The 17,027-nt window shown below is 45.3% G+C and overlaps 1 protein-coding gene across 1 annotated transcript in view; it reads left to right on the plus strand.

The window, feature by feature from the left end:
• The first annotated feature begins 5,607 nt into the window (after nucleotides 1-5,607).
• neu1 (neuraminidase 1) overlaps nucleotides 5,608-17,027 on the plus strand; it is a 60,839-nt gene continuing 49,419 nt past the window's right edge. Inside the window, exon 1 of the mRNA XM_059971084.1 lies at nucleotides 5,608-5,893. Within this exon, the coding sequence (XP_059827067.1) occupies nucleotides 5,747-5,893 (147 nt within the window). The 5' untranslated portion in view covers nucleotides 5,608-5,746. The remainder of the gene's footprint in view (nucleotides 5,894-17,027) is intronic.

Genomic DNA, 17,027 nt, shown 5'->3' on the forward strand with positions numbered 1-17,027 from the left:
CTTTGACCAGTCCAGTTTATTGTCCACTTGTATCCCCAGGTATTTGTAATCCTCCACCATGTCCACACTGACCCCTTGGATGCAAACAGGGGTCACCGGTGCCTTAATCCTCCTCAGGTCCACCACCAGCTGCTTAACCTTTTTCACATTAAGCTGCAGATAATTCTGCTCGCACCATGTGACAAAGTTTCCCACCATAGCCCTGTACTCAGCCTCATCTCCTTTGCTGATGCATCCAACTATGGCAGAGTCATCAGAAAACTTCTGAAGATGGCAAGACTCTGTGCAGTAGTTGAAATCCGAGGTGTAGATGGTGAAGAGAAAGGGAGACAGGACAGTCCCCTGTGGAACCCCAGTGCTGCTGACCACTCTGTCTGACACACAGTGTTGCAAGTGCACGTACTGTGGTCTGCCAGTCAGGTAATCAATAATCCATGACACCAGGGAAGCATCCACCTGCATCACCGTCAGTTTCTCACCCAGCAGAGCAGGGCGGATGGTGTTGAATGCACTGGAGAAGTCAAAAAACATGACCCTCACAGTGCTCGCTGGCTTGTCCAGGTGGGCATAGACACGGTTCAGCAGGCAGACGATGGCATCCTCAACTCCTAGTCGGGGCTGGTAGGCGAACTGGAGGGGGTCTAATTATGGCCTAACCATAGGCTGGATCTGCTCCAGAACAAGTCTCTCCAGGGTCTTCATGATGTGGGAGGTCAATGCCACCGGTCTGTAGTCATTGGAGCCGCTGGGGCGCGGTGTCTTCGGTACAGGGACGAGGCAGGACATCTTCCACAGCACAGGAACCCTCTGGAATCTCCGGCTCAGGTTGAAGACATGGTGAAGTACTCCACATAACTGGGGGGCACAGGCTTTGAGCACCCTGGGGCTGACACCATCTGGGCCTGCAGCCTTGCTTGGGTGGAGACGTTTCAGACATTAAATGAAGAATTTATGAACAGCTGCCTTAAGTATACATAAAGATTTGGCATCTGCAGTGGCCTGTGGCAAATGATTCCACATTCCTCATGCTCTGGCTAAGGAAATTCAACCTCATCTCCACTCCAAAAAGATGCCCCTCTATTCTGTGGCTGTGTCCTTTGATCTTAGACTTACCCACAATAGGAAACCTACTCTCCACATCCACTCTATCAAGATCTTTCTCCATTTGATAGGTTTCAGTGATATCACCACTTATTCTTCGAAACGCTAGTGAATACAGATCCAGAGCAATCAAATGCTCTTCATATGACAAGCTGTTCAATCCTGAAATAATTTTCATGAACCTCCTTTGAACCCCCTGGAGTTTCAGCTCATCCTTTCTAAGATAAGGGACCCAAAACTGCTCACAATTCTCCAAAGTCAGGCCTCACCAGTGCTTTATAAAGTCATTACATTACATCCTTGCTTTTATATTCTGGTTGTCTTGAAATGAATTCAACTTCAATTGTCATTCCGGGGGATGGGGGTGCGGGAATCATTAAGCAGAGTGAACAGAAAGCCAAGTAGTGCAGGCATCCATGCTGGAGTATGTGCTGCCCCCAGTGTTCACTCAGCAGAAGACAAGCTATCACACTCAAAATGCTGGAGGAACTCAACAGGCCAGGCAGCGTCTTTGGAAATGTCGACGTTTCAATGACCCTTCTTTCTGAAATGTTGACTGTTTATTCATTTCCATGGATGCTGCCCCGATGTTGTCTCCTTTGGTTGTATTCACAAGTATTGAATGACAATTGAAGTTGAACCTGATGGGAAAGATTTAGAGGGTGCTGAAGATATTTAGCAGGATGCTGCTTGGATTAGAGAGAATGTCTTTCAGGTTCAGTGAACTAGGGCTTTGAAGCGAAGGAGGATGAGAGGGCGATAGATGAGGGATGTGAATCGAGAGAATAGCCAGAGACTTTTCCCCAGGGCAGAAATGGCTAATACCAGTGTGCATAATTTTAAGGTGATTAGATGAGTATATATGGGGGAACGCAGAGGCAGTTTTATTCCCACAGAGTCTGAAACGTTGTGCTGGCAGACGATGGTAGAGGCAGATGCTTCAGGACAGTTACAGGAATCTGAGATAGGCATGTGGATGAAAAAAAAGGGAGGCCTATCTTGGAAAGAAGGTTTAGGTTGAATTTAGAGTAGGTTAAACAACACAGTAGGTTCTTCGAACCAGGCTGCCCAGCAATCCCCCTCATTTAATCCTAGCCTAATCAAGGGATAATTTACAATGACCAATTAACCTACCAACTGGACTGTGGGGGGAAACCAGAGCACCCAGAGGAAACTCGTGTGGTCAGGGGGAGAATGTACAAATACATTACAAGCAGCGGTGGGAATTGAACCCAGGTCGCTGGTACTGCATGGCATTGTGCTAACCATTATGCTAGCAGGAGAAAAGTCATGTCGCAGAGTGAACAGGAGAGGGCGCTGACGTCATTATTGAGCAATTCTCGGCCGAGAAGGTTTGGCTTCCAGTTCACGTGATGTTCATGAAGATATTTGGAGCAACAAATGATGTTAGCTGGTTTATTAGTACAGGCCCTCTGGCCAACCATATTGTGCAGACCTTTTCACCTGCTGTAAGATCAATTTAATCCTTCCCTCCTACATAGCCCTCGCCACCACTAATCCCATAATGAGGACTGGCTCATGGACCCGGGGTTCTTCCTCCTATACTCGATAGTACCGTCTCTGTAGTAGTGTGCAGGTTGCGCGGTAGGATCAGAGGCATTGATGGGAAGGTGGAACGTTTGACAACCAGTCAATGTGAAAGGGTGTGGTTGCCTAGGCCCAGCAGAGCATCTTTCTCTGCATTGTGACTCTGTAGGTTGGTCATCTGCTCTCTCTTGTATACAATATATGCCAGCATTAGTTTGAAAATTGCCCCATGCAGCTCCATCATGGGCACTCGCCTCTCCAGCATCGCAGATGCCTTCAAAGGGGACTCCATCATTAAGGACCCAGGACGTTTCCTTTTCTCATTACTACCATCAAGGAGGAGGCACTGGAGCCTGAAGACTCGCATTAAATGCTTCAAGAACAGCTTCTTCCCCTCTACCATCAGATTTCTGAATAGGCAATGAACCCATGAGCACAATAGAGTGAGGTACACTTTTTTTTTGCACTAGAATCAAAGATTCTAGACTGCTTAATGTCATATCCAGTGGACAAGTGTAAAAAACAACAGAATAATCTTTGGATCTGATGCAGCACTGAGAAGAACACAGTAAGATAAAAAACACAAAGTTGCATTAAGGGGGTGGGTTATTTAATTGTATATGTAATATCATTGCCTTAATACCATGCTTTGTTTTATTAATACAGTTATGCTGTTGGGTATTTTAGTTTCTGCAGATTTTCTGAAAATGCAACGTGTTCCTTTAGTTACATTACACAATCGAGTAATTCATTTGATTGGTAAATTGGGCTTGTTGAATTAGCCAGCTGGATTTGTCTTGCTAACACTTGGCCAATAAGATGCCCTGGAACATTCCAGCAGGACCAGGGTAGCCATTTTCTGGAGGGAGCTAGAGAGGGACGACAAATTAATGGCAATATTGAGTGCGTTATCTTGGATAGAAGAAAATAATGTCAAAAAGGCTGTAATTTGTTCAGACAGTTTGTCTGCATTAACTTCTATCAAATCAAGAAAATCAGAAAGTAGACAGGATATTTTATTGGAGATTCTATGCAAGTTGTATAATCTGACCGAAAATGGGGAAGAAGTAAGCCTCCTTTGGGTTCCTGCTCATTGTGGTGTGGAGGGTAATGAAAAAGTGGACATTATACCTAAACGATCACTCAAATCGTCAATAATAGCGGTCCAGATCCCTCCCAGCAAAGCCGAAGTCAAAAGCATTGAGGAGACATGGCAGAAGCACTGGGATGAGAGTGAAACAGGGAGACAACTGTACAAAATACAAAGACAAGTCAGATACCAAAGAATCCCAGGTGGGCATAGAAAGATAGAAGTAATCATCAGTCATTTAAGAATTGATCACACAAGTCTTAATTACACATTATGCATAATAAGGAAACATCCAACTGTAATCAACCAGAAACAGTTGAACATGTATTGATAAAATGTAAGAAGTATGAAAGAGAAAGAGTGAAGATGATAGGGGCGCTTCAGATAAACAAAAAAACTGCTGTGGGTATAGAAGACATTTTAGGTGGGAGTTCAAGAGAAATACGGATCTATATCATGAAGTATCTGAAAGACTCTTGTTTATTATATAGAATTTAAGGTATGCAATTCTTTTCATTCCTCATGTTTATCAAACGATCCACACCCCAGTCCAGTAGGTTGCAGTAATGCACCTTAAAGCTGGTTTGCCAACCGCCAGAAAACAACAGAAGAAGAGGGACGACAAACATGAGTGAAGAACGCGGTGAGATGCTCATTGAGTCCACTTGGAAGGCCAGATACTGCTGTCAGAAAATCCTCATGTGGACAATGGTCTCACAGATAACTTCTAATTAGCTAGTTATCACACAACCTTGGAGAGTGTCCAATGCCTTGTACTTGGATGTTGCACATTTATTTATTTGTGTTTCACTTGGGCTGTGTTTTCAGTATTTTGTCAATACAATTTAAATCTACACTGGTGTGAGTTACATTATTGCTTTCTCGTGATCAGTAAATTTGCATAGGTGTGTCCATGTTCATACAAGTGAAAGGCCTCATTTTTCCTTAAAGGGGCACTCAAACTTTTAAGTGTTGTGGTACCCAAATAATATTTACCCTAGACATGCTTACTTATTGAAAATGGCCTTCTCATCATTACTGCCCGTGCATTGTAAAGTTATGTTGCTGTTGGGTTCGATTCACAGTAACAGCAAACTCATTTCAAGCCTGTGCTGAGAGGATTCCATATATATTCAATTTAATATATATTTCTTATTAAAATTTATAGATTTTATTATGTATTACAATGTACTGCTGCCTCAAAACAACAAGTTTCATTATCTATGCCAGTATTAAACCTTATCCTGAGATTGCCCCTTATCGTGGACTGCCGGTCAGAGGAGCTGTGTGCAAACGAGCTTTCACAGTTCCTGATTCCATCAGTAGTCACACTGCCTCATTATCTGCAGCACACTTCAGGCCGTAAACACTGAGGATCAAGGGCACTGGGTCCGGCCCTCTCATTTCCGGCACACAAGCGTAAAGGGGAACAAAATTTTTACTCGGCATGCAGTGCAGCGCACTCAAAAAGAAACAATAAAGAACAGCACAATAAATGTAAATACATCAGCTTGTATGTCCATAAAGTGACACTTGGGCACAGGGCTATTTCCACACAAGGTGACTGACAGGAAATGTGGGTTAATGGAGGGGGTTGTTGATCGGCCTTAGTGGTGGGGGTAAAGAAACACTCACAAAATGCTGGAGGAACTCAGCAGGCCAGGCAGCATCTGTGGAAAGGACGTTTCGGGCCGAGACGCTCCATCTTGACTGCTTGGGAAGGTAACTTTTTGAGTATTACCAGCGCATACTGAGACTCCAGCCTGTGTGTGGGAGGGGGGGGGGAATTCCAGCGGTTGCTTTGGAGACGGGGCAGTTGAATCTTTAAAGATATCTACAGACTGCGAGGACGAGCTCGGACTTTGGGTGCGAGTGTGCCGGTGGCAGAGTGCCCCTCCAGCGGGGTTGTGAGACGTTCCCTGCGCTGCCGTCCCGCCCACGACGGGGGCGGTCACCGGACGTAACAATGAGTTAAGACGGCGGCGCCGCGCTGCGGCAGAACCTCTGATGGGATCGGGCACTGGAACCCGTCCGCCGCGGAGAATGGACCAGGGGCGGCCGGGCGGTCACAGCGCATCGGCGGCCGGCCGGGGGCTGCATCTGTGGGCAGCTGCCTGCCTGCTGCTGTTACCCTGCGCGGTGCTGCAGGTTCAGGTGAGGGCCTGGGTGTGGGAGGGGGGAGAGGTGTCGGCGGGGTGGAGAATCGTATGGGTGAGCGCTGGGATCGAGTTGCGGGAGTGGGACAAACCGCAGGGCGGGAACATGCGTTCCCCTAGTTGGGAAAGTGACAAACGGTGACCGCCAAAAGATTGCAGAAGATCCGAAGGAGTACAGAGGGTGGGAGGGGTGAGGGGTAGAGGTACAGATGTTGGGAGTACTGGGGTAACAAAAGATAAGGGGTGAGGGGTACTGAGGGTGGGGAATGTGTAAGGTGGGTTAGTTCCGGTAAGGGGAGTACGGAGGGGTGGGGTGGGACAAGAAGTTAAAAGGAAAAGGGTTAAAACGCTGATGGCAAGTAAAGGGAGTTTTGAATCCGTTTCAGCAAGAATTCAGCAGGTAAAGAGGTGACCGGGAGTAAAAGAAATGGTCATCTTGGAGAGCAAAATAGATGCTGAATAAATTGTAGAAGGCTTCAGGAAAGCGAAGTGGTTATGATCCTATCAGCTTTGCGGTGGGCGACACAAGTGACGGATGCAAGCTGGATTTCAATATTTAAGAGGAGTTTGGATAGAGTTTTGATAGAAGTGTACAAAATTATGAGGGATATAGATACTGAAAATGCAAGCAGGTTTTGCCCACTGAGGTGAGAGGAGAACTAGGGGAGCGGCCATGATACAGCAGGTGACATGGCCCTGGTGACAGATACACTCTCTCACAGGTCAGCCACCCTGCAGCTGTCAGCTGGTTAACACCGAGGCCTGGCCTAATTTAACTTAGGAATTTTGAGGAAGTTTTTACAGGAAATGTGTCAAGAATATTAAAAGTGTACAGAAAACTTGCCAGGAACTGAAGAGCTGAGTTACAGGAAAAGATTGAATAAGTTATTCCCTGGAGCATAGGAGACTGGAGACGCTGGAATCAGACATACTCAACACAGCTTGGCTCAGTGTGGGAACTGTGTAGGCATCTGTACCGATGGTGCTCCATCAATGGTCGGCTACATGAGAGGTTTCATTTCTTTTGTTTAAAAAAAAGAAAATCCTGACAATGACTTTGACAATGACAATGTAACTCTGCGGGCTGAAAGGAAATGTTGGTGCTTCGGGTTGAAAATTGCATCAGGACAGTCACAGAGAAATCGCATAGCTGTACAGTTAGACCTGAAGAGGATGTTTCCAGTAACGTGAGGATCTTAGGCCAGGGGGCACAGCCTCACAATAAAGGGATGACCATGTAGGGCAGGTGACAAAGTTTGTGCAGGGGAATATTTTGCAACTGGTGGTCATAATGTCATAGTTACAACTGACTGTGTCTGGTGGTGTGCCGTGGGGATCAGAGCTGGGTATGTTTCTGTTTGTCATCCATGTCCATGTTAACTGGATCAGCAAAGCTGTCGATGACATGAAGATTGGGGGATAGCGAGGAAGGCTTCGTGGCTTGGAGCAGGATCTCCATCAGCTGAAAAACGACAGATGGAATTGTTAGGAGAAGTGTGAGGTACTTCACTTTGGTAGGACCAACAGAATGAACTGTAGGGCCCTGAGGTGTACGGGAGTACAAAGGGATCTCCGAGTGCAGGTCCATAATCTATTGCAAGTGGTGTCACAGGTCGATAGGGTCGTAAAGTGGCACATTGAGCTTCATAAATCCAAGTATTGAGTGCAGGGGATGGGATGATATGTTGAAGTTGTCTAAGATGTTGGTAAGGCCTAATTTGGAGTGTTATGTGCAACTTTTGTCACCTACCTGCAGGAAAGATGTAAATAAGGTTGAAAGGCTTATTGCCCGTTACGGCCGCTAGCTTTTAGGGCAGCGATGGATGTCCTCCATCTCTGCCGGTGTTCAGAACTTTCTTTATTGTATCAGTAGTTTCTTCTCTGTTTTCACTACTGTCACTCATACAAGTCCTGGTTGGAGACTTGGGAATACCTTAACACTCGGATGTAGAAGAACTTTTCATTGCTGTTTCCGTAACAATTTTGGTTTTCCAGTCAGGGTTGTTGGTCCTGAGCTTCACTCCTGAACCTGGTGGACCATGGGCCAGTTTTAGTCTGGCCTCTACCGTTTGGCATGGGTGACCCTCCCAAGAGCAGAAGTTTAATGTCCAGACTCCAGCCTGCATAACTCCTCAGGTCATTGAGGCATGCAAGCTTCCAACCCAGGGCAAGGTTGTGGTCCCCTTAGAGGAAGGTTGAAAGAGTAAAGAGAAGGATGCTCTTTTTTCAAGGGAAGATTGAATAGGTTAGGACTTTATCCCTTGGACCATAGAAGTTCCTTTATTCAGAAGCTGTGCCCTCTGGTCCTGGACTCTTCCACTACGGGAAACATACTCTGTATATCCACTCTTTCTAGGCCTTTCAATATTCAGTAGGTTTCAATGAGATCCCCTTCATTCTTCTGAATTCCAGTGAGAACAGGCCCAGGGCCATATGTTAACCTTTTTAGTCCTGGATTTTTTCTCGTAGACCTCCTGTGGAGGCTCATCTTTTGCAGCTCATCCCTTATCATGTAAGGGGCCCAAAACTCGCCAGTGCCTTTCATAAAGCATCAACATTACATCCTTGCTTTTATATTTTAGGCCTCTAATAATGAATGCTAACATTGCATTTTCCTCCTTTACCACCGACTCAACCTACAATTTAACCTTTTGGGAATTCTGCCCAAGGACTCCCAAGTCCTTTTGCAACTGATTTCGAATATTCTCCCCCTTTATTCCTCCTTGCAAAGTGCTTAACCATACACGTCTCCAATCTGTGTTCCAGCTGCCACTTCTTTGCCCAACATTGTGGGCTGAAGGGCCTGTAATGTGCTGTAAATTTCAATGTGCTAACTTCTCCTGATCCTATATCTTATCTTTCTACTGATTTGATGCCATTCTTTATGAGCAGGGCCGCACCACCTTCTCTGCCAATCTTCCTTTCCTTCCAACGCAACACGTAACCTTGGAGATTTAGCTCCCAACATCACGATTCTGTGATGGCCACAACATAAAACCACAATACCTTACAATCTATAATAGTGCAACAAGATCGTCCACCTTATTTCTTATTCTCCGTGCATTGTGATACGACACTTTGAGTACTGTATTTGCTACACTTTTGATTCCGCATTCTTAATGCACTGTTACTCACTCTGCTGGCTGCGATTATGTCCTATCATCCGCCTGCCCTTCCTGACAGTCTGACTGCATGCTATCTTTGCTTTTTTTACTATTCATCCTATCCTAAATCCCTCGATTTTGGTTCCCACCCTGGTACCAAATTAACTTAAACCCTCCCGAGCAGCTCTAACAAACCTGCCCACAAGCATATTGGTTCCCCTCGGGTTCAGGTGCAACCGGTCCCTTTTGAACAGGTCATTCCTCCCCCAGAAGCGATCCCAATGATCCAAGAACTTGAAGCCCTGCACCAGCTTCTCAGCCACATATTTATCTGCCAAATTGTCCTGTTTCTACTCTCACTGGTGCATGGCATAGGCAGCCACCTGGAGGCCCTGCTTGTCTGCTTTCTACCTTCAGGACCTCATTGCTTTACCTTCCTGGATAAAATCTGCCCTGGGCTGTGAAGGGATGGTAAATTTCTGGGCCTGGATAAAATCTACTCTGGTTTGTGAAAGGATGGTAAATTTCTGGGCAATTGATAAAATCTGCCCTGGGTTGTGAAGGGATGATAGATTTCTGGGCCTGGATAAAATCTGCCCTGGGTTGTGAAGGGATTGTAAAGTTCTGGGCCTGGATAAAATCTGCCCTGGCCTGTGAAGGGATTGTAAAGTTCTGGGCCTGGATAAAATCTGCCCTGGGTTGTGAAGGGATTGTAAAGTTCTGGGCCTGGATAAAATCTGCCCTGGGCTCTGAAGGGATTGTAAAGTTCTGGGCCTGGATAAAATCTGCCCTGGCCTGTGAAGGGATGGTAGATTTCTGGGCCTGGATAAAATCTGCCCTGGGTTGTGAAGGGATGGTAGATTTCTGGGCCTGGCCATCTGCCATCTGCTCTCATGGCTTCACGTGACTCTGATCAAGGGGCTAAGCAGGAGCTGCACCCTGGCCTAGGGTGACCTGCAGCTGGTGGAAGGAAGGAGCACCTTACATCTCCTTGGTGGAGACCTGTGTCCACTCCGCCATCCTTCCCAAGTGGCAGACGGAATGTGATAGAAATGAGGAACATTTTTAAACTGATGAGCGAGTGAATGATGTCAAAGTCTGAGACCATGTACTACCTTAAGATTCATTTTCCTGCAGACATTAGAGGAAAAAAATACAGTAAGATTTTTGAAAAACTATCAATAACAAAGACCGATGAACAACCAATGTTGAGAAGAAAAATCACGCTAATTAAAAAAATAAATAAACAATACTGAGTTGTAGAGTCCAGGGTTGTGGAGTCAGTTCAGTGTTGAGGTGAGTGAAGTTGTCCACTCTGATTCAGGAGCTTGAGGGGTGTAGGGTAATAATTGTTGATGAACCTGGTGCTGTGGGGCCGAAGGATTTTATACGTCTGGCAAGAAGAGAGCACGACCTGGATGGTGGGAGGGGTGGGGGTCATCGTTGATGCTGCTTCTTGTGGCAGTGCTCCTTGTAGATGTGCTCAGTGGTGGTGGGGGGGAGCTTTTCCTGTGATGGTCTGGGCTGTATTCACCACATTCAGTAGACTTGTTTGTTCCTAGGCATGGGTGTTTCCAGACCAGGCCGTGATACAACCACATCGGTGTTCTGCAGGCCCAGGGGATCCCTGTACACCAGTTTCTCAGCATTGAGAAGGTGGCCTACATTGTAAATGGTTTATTAATGTCTCTGAGGCAAAGTTTTGTATAACATCTGCACAGAGAATGTCATCACATCGGTACATCGCCTTTACAAGGGAGAAGCGGTTAGCAGAATGAAGTATTGTGCAGCTGGACAGTAAGGTGGAAGGCCGTAACAAGATAGATCGTGAGGTTAACTCTAGATCTTATCATGCGAGACCACAGCCTTGTCATGGTTTGGAGGCCAGTGTGCCTTAATGAACCGGAGAGCTATGTTGGCTGGAGTTGGGGCTTTGTGCTTTGACTCTTGGAAGGGTCACCCATGCCAGAGGTCAAAGGGTAGAGGCCAGACTAAAAAGGATCCACCGGCTTTCCATGTTCTGTTTGGGGGGGGGGGGGGGGGGGTCGGCTAATAACCCTGACTGTCAAGCAGAACTGTTATGAAAACAGCAATGAAGAATCCTACCTTGTGTGTGGTGGTATTCCTGAGTCTCCACCCGGGACAGTAGTGAAAACCAGGAGGAAGCCCTGGACACAGTCAGAGATGGAGGATCTTCGTTGCTGCCCTAAAACTCCAGCAGTGTAACAGGCCTACTGTTATCGTACTAGGGGTCTGTTCAGTCCTAGTAGTGGGATAGAAGCTGTCCTTGGGGCTGGTAGTATGTGCTTTCAGGGTTTTGTATCTTCAGAGCAGTGGGAGAGGACAGACAAGGGAATGTCTCGGTTGGTTGGGGCTTTGACTGGAGTCCTTGGAGGAGAGGCTATCTTCCGTGATGTGCTGAGTAGCACCCACAAACAGGTCCGGCAGAGTAGTTCTGTACCAGGCCATAATGCATTGCATAGGCTGCTTTGTCTGGTGTGTCAATTTAAAATAAAATGGTGTGAGGGTGAAATGGGACTAGCCAAATTGCACTAGCAGCCTGAGGAAATAGAAGCACTGATGAGTGTTCTTGCCTGTGGTGTCTGTGGTTAGAAAGGACGGGCTACTGGTGATGGTCACACCTAAGACCTCTACAACACGCTGCAAATAGCCAGACGTGCACCATCCCCCCAGTTCCTACAGTCAATGATTAGCTCTTAAATTTTTCTGACTTTGGGGGAAAGATTCGTGCCACCATGTCACTCGGCTCTCTGTCTCCTTGTACTCTCACCACTATTAACACCATACTTTCCTCTAATGGCTCATTCTATATATGGACTACCCCCTTCACCGCATTCCTATTAAATCATTGCCCTCTCACCTTAAACCTGTGCCGTCCAGTTTTTCATTTCCTAATCTGTGTTCATCCACCCTGTCTATATCCTTCATCATTTTGTACAGCTCCGTGCCATCACCCACGCTCCAAACTATAAAGACCTAGCCTATACAACCTCCTCAATACCCCGGTCCCTCTTAGCTCTGCCTGAGGGGCATTGCTCTCTTCTCACTGCTGCCGTCAGGAAAAAAGGTACAGGATCCACACCACCAGGTTCAGGAACAGGTATTGCCCCTCAACCATCAGGCTCCTGAAACTCCATCATTGAACCGTTCCCACAGCCTGTAAACTCACTGTCAAGGTCTCTTCATCTCATGTTCTCAATATTTATTGTTGTTTTTCTATTTGCACAGTGTGTTGACTTTTGCACGTTGGTTGTTGGTCCGTCCTGTTGGGTGGGGTCTTTCATTGATTCCATTATGGTTGTTGGATTTATCGAGTGAAAGTGAACCCCAGGGTTGTATATGGTGACATAGATGTACTTCAATAACAAGTTTACTTTGAACTTTTCGAACTTCGATGGGTTGTTGCAGCAAATAAAATGGGGTTAGTACGAATGAATGTTCAGTTCAGTTCAGAATCAGGTTTAATATCACTGTCTTATGACGTGATGTTTGTTATGCAACAGTATATTGCAATATATCATGAAAACTAAATTATAGTAAGAAGTAAATAAATAAAAACACAAAATGCTGTCTGAACTCAGCAGGCCAAACAGCATCTACGGAAGGAGGTAGTGACGACGTTTCGGGCCGAAACCCTTCATCATGCTATCTGGCCTGCTGAGTTCTGCCAGCATTTATTTCCAGCATCTGCAGATTCAGTCGTGTTGCCTATAGTAAGAAGTATATGTAAATACATTATAAAATTAAATGAGTAGTGCAAAAAGAAAAGAATAGTTGTGAGTTTACGTTCATGGACTCATCGTCCATTCACAATTCTGATGGCAGAGGGAAAGAAGCTGATCCTGAATCACTGAGTTTGTGTGTCCAGGCTCCTGTACCTCCATGCCGATGGTAGCAATGAGAAGAGGGCATGTCCTGGGTGATGGTGGTCTTTAATGAAGGATGTCACCTTTTTGAGGCATTGCTCCGAGAGGATGTCCTGGAGGCTGGTGCCCATGTTGGAGCTGACTGAGTTTACAACTTCCAGCAGCTTATTTTGATCCTGTGCAGTGCACACCCCACCTAAACTGTTCTCCCATCTAGTTCCAATTTCCGGCTTTTCCCGCATATCCCTTGATACCCTGACTAATTAGATACCTATCAATCTCCTCCTTAAACACCCTCAATGATTGGGCCTCCACAGCTGTATGTAGCAATGAATTCCATAAGTCCACGGCCCTCTGGCTAAAAAAATTTCTCCTCATCTCTTTTTAAATGGGTATCCTCTAATTCTAAGACCTCTTGTCCTGGACTCACCCACCAAGGGAAGCAACCTTTCTGCATCTACTCTGTCCAACCCTTTCAACATTCGAAATGTGTCTATGAGATCCCCTTTCATTCTTCTATACTCTAATGAATACAGTCCAAGAGCCGACAAACTCTCCTCATATGTTAGTCCCTGCATTCCAGGAATCATCCTAGTGAATCTTCTCTGAACTCTCTCCAACATCAGCACATCCTTTCTAAGATAGGGGGCCCAGAACTGCACACAGTATTCCAAATGGGGTCTCACCAGTTCCCCAAAGGGCCTCATCAACACCTCCTTACTCTTATAAGAGTTATAAGTTATATAACTTGTATATAATATACAAATGTATATAAATATATTGTATATATTATTATATAAGTTATATAACTTATAGCTCATAAGTTCCCTCATCTTACTCTTTCTGAAGTCCACAATCAATTCTTTGCTCTTTCTGATGTGGAGTCCAAGGTTGTTGCTGTGACACCACTCAACCAGCTGATCTGTCTCACTCCTGTACGTCTCCTCACCACCATCTGATTTTCTGCTAGCAAGAGTTGTATCGTCAGCAAACTTGAGCTGTGCCTAGCCATATAGTCATGGGTGTAGAGAGAGTCAGGTGTTTGTGGGTTGAGGTCTCCTCTTATATTCAGAACAATATGGCTGTTGGTCAGAGAGTCGTGACCAGATAATTCTGATGCATCTGCATATCTTGTTGACCAAAGAACTCCTGATAAGAGCAGGCCCACATCATGTGCTACAGAAGAAACACAAGCGATTCTGCAGATGCTGCAAATCCAGAGCACACACACAAAATGGGGGAGGAACCCAATTAGAGTTTTATTGTCATTGCTGAGGATGCAATTGCAATGTTGCTGCATTCTGAGCTAAACTGCGCACTGGCAATTCAATTATTAAAAACACAATGACTACATTCAAATTTTAAAATAATGTCTGAGTTACGTAGAGTGACATCTAAGTTAAAACTGAATTAAAAACAAAAACTCTTAAAATGTAAAAACAGTGGCTGCCCCTGACAAGTGTTGTACATAAGTGTTATGAAATACAGTGACTGTACATAAAATATAGTATTAATAATTATGCCCATGTGTTGTACTTGGAGATTGCCCGTGGTGCCTATGGGTGGGTGGGGTGCATTGTTCAGTTGCACGGCAACCCTGGGGGGAAATACGCTTCTCAGTCTGTGTGTAGATATTTCTGTATCTCCTGCTGGGCAACAGGACATTGAATAGGTGATTGCTGTGGTCGGATGAGTCTATCACGATTTTGCGAGCTCGCCGTAGACATTGTGAAGTGTAGATGGTGTCCATGTCTAATAGTTGTGTACCAATAATATACTGTGCAGTCCTGCAGTGCTTTTTTGGTTGAACTCAACAGGTCAGGTAGCATGTCTGGAAAGGAAAAAAAACAAACATTGCAGGAAAAGGTTTTGGTCCAAAGCATAGACTGCTTATTCCTCTCCATAGCTGCTGAGTTCCTCCAGCATTGTGTGTGTGTGTGTGTGTGTGTGTGTGTGTGTGTGTGTGTGTGTGTGTGTGTGTGGCTCGTGTGCTACAGTGAAGGACCATAACTAATGGTGCATGAATACATTAAATAGCCACTTTATTTCCTACCTCCTGTACCCAATAAAGTGGCCACTGAATGTATGTTTGTGTTCTTCAAGGCCCAACATAGGCATTCAGAGATACTCTTCTGCATGTCACTGTTGTACTTATTTGCGTTACTGTTGCCTTCCTGTAAGCTTGAACCAGTCTGACCTCTCACATTAACAAAGTGCTTTTGTCCACACGATGGCCACTCTCTGGATTTTTTTTTACACCATTCTCTGAGTGTTGTATATGAAAACGCCTGGAGATCAGCAGTTCCTGAGATGCACATCTGGCACTGACAAGCACTCTATGGTCAAAATCACTTAGAGTAACATTTATTTTTTACTCTGATGACTCGTCTGAACAGCAACTGAACCTCTTGACCATCACTCCCTTGGCGCTATACCCAGAACATGCCTTCTTCCCATTGTCACCGTCAGGCAGGAGGTATGAAAGCCAGAAGGCACACACTCAGCGATTCAGGACAGTTTCTTCCCTGCTGCCATCCGATTCCTAAATGGACACTGAACCCGTGAACACTACCTCACCACTTTGTAAGTTTTTGTTTTGGGCTACTTATTTTAACTGAACTATTTAATGGACATATATATGTAATGCCCTGGTTCACATTTTTACTGTTGTGCTGTATGCGTTTCATTTTGGCAGCTCTGTAAGAGCAACCTGCTCTCTTTTCACCTTGTTGAAGATGAGGAGAAATGTATGCCATCCATTTGGGATGGTCAAGTTGATGGGGAGGTTTCTCTGGTGAGGGACACTAAGGTTGGACTTGGGGGGTTTTGTTTGGTGGGAGGTGGAGAGTTCAGACGCTGTGGTAGCATCTGATCCACTGGGAGACCCATTGGTTCGAGGTGGATTGCGAGTGACAGTCGGAAGGTGGTGTGTATATTCACGCAGATCGAGGGCCCAGCACGGGTGACAGAGAAGTTCAAGATGGTGCCAACTTGTGCGCATTTGACGGTCTAATTAAAATGGGCCCTTTTTTGTTATTCTTTACCAACCCTTTAGTTAAGATTCATAATTCCTTGAAACATATGCAGTGTATTGTTATTTCATGGCACTAATTTATATGTGTGTATGTATATACACATATACATACTACAGGTTTTTCTCTTTATCATGCATTTTATTATACTGCTACTGTAAAGTTAACAAACCTCATGACATGTTGGTGACATTAAACCTGTTTCTGACCATTTCTGCATGCTTTTACACATTGAGTTGCCACCACACGAGCAGGTGTACCTAATAAAGTGTATGTAGCCACTGAGTGTATGTGACTTTGAGGTCTAACTGTGCTGGTGACGGACTTGGCACGTTTGAGGAGAGATTAAGCAAATTGGGCCCATGTTCTTCGGTTCAGGAGATCTTACTGAAGTGTGTGAACTTTGGATGGGGCTCAACAGAGTGGAGATGGGGCGGTGGTTTACTCTGCCTGTGCCCACATAATGGGCTGACCGTACAAGACTGGAATGTGCAGAGTGTATGGAACGACCTGCCAGAGGAAGTGATTGGGGCAGGTAACAATGCCATTGGAAAAAACACTTGGACAGTAGGTGGAGGGGCAGATCTTGAGGGATATGGGCCGAATGCAGGAAATTGGGATTATCTGGGTGAGCACCAGGGTCGTGCATGGACTGGTTGGGCTGAAGAATTTATATCCAAAGTTTAACAGTTTGAAGTAATTTAATTATCACGTTATAATTTATTATGACGTTACCGGATGCTACCTTCATATTCATCTGCTTGCGGAAAAATATTTATTTACAGAAAAGTAAAGGTACAGCAGGTTCGCTCATCCATGGTGTTTTGCTCTGTGAGATATTTCCTCAACCAGGTTTTATAAAACTTGATGCAAGAGGCTTGGGGAGACTCTGTCATTAATACAAGTTGAGAATCGCAGGAAAATGTTACTGAGGTCATGTGTTATTTGCAGTCTCACTAAGCGGGCCATTGAATAAGCTGGGCAAGGGGAGTCTTCATTGCAAGGCTGTTGGTCATGAGCTTTAGTGCTGAGTCTCCTGCTTTTAATGGTGCGTCCACCCATGCAATGATAATGAAATTTTAGACCTGACTAAGGAGTTTGCAACCTGT

The sequence above is a fragment of the Hypanus sabinus genome, chromosome 5 (assembly GCF_030144855.1).
Source record: "Hypanus sabinus isolate sHypSab1 chromosome 5, sHypSab1.hap1, whole genome shotgun sequence".
Lineage (NCBI taxonomy): Eukaryota > Metazoa > Chordata > Chondrichthyes > Myliobatiformes > Dasyatidae > Hypanus > Hypanus sabinus.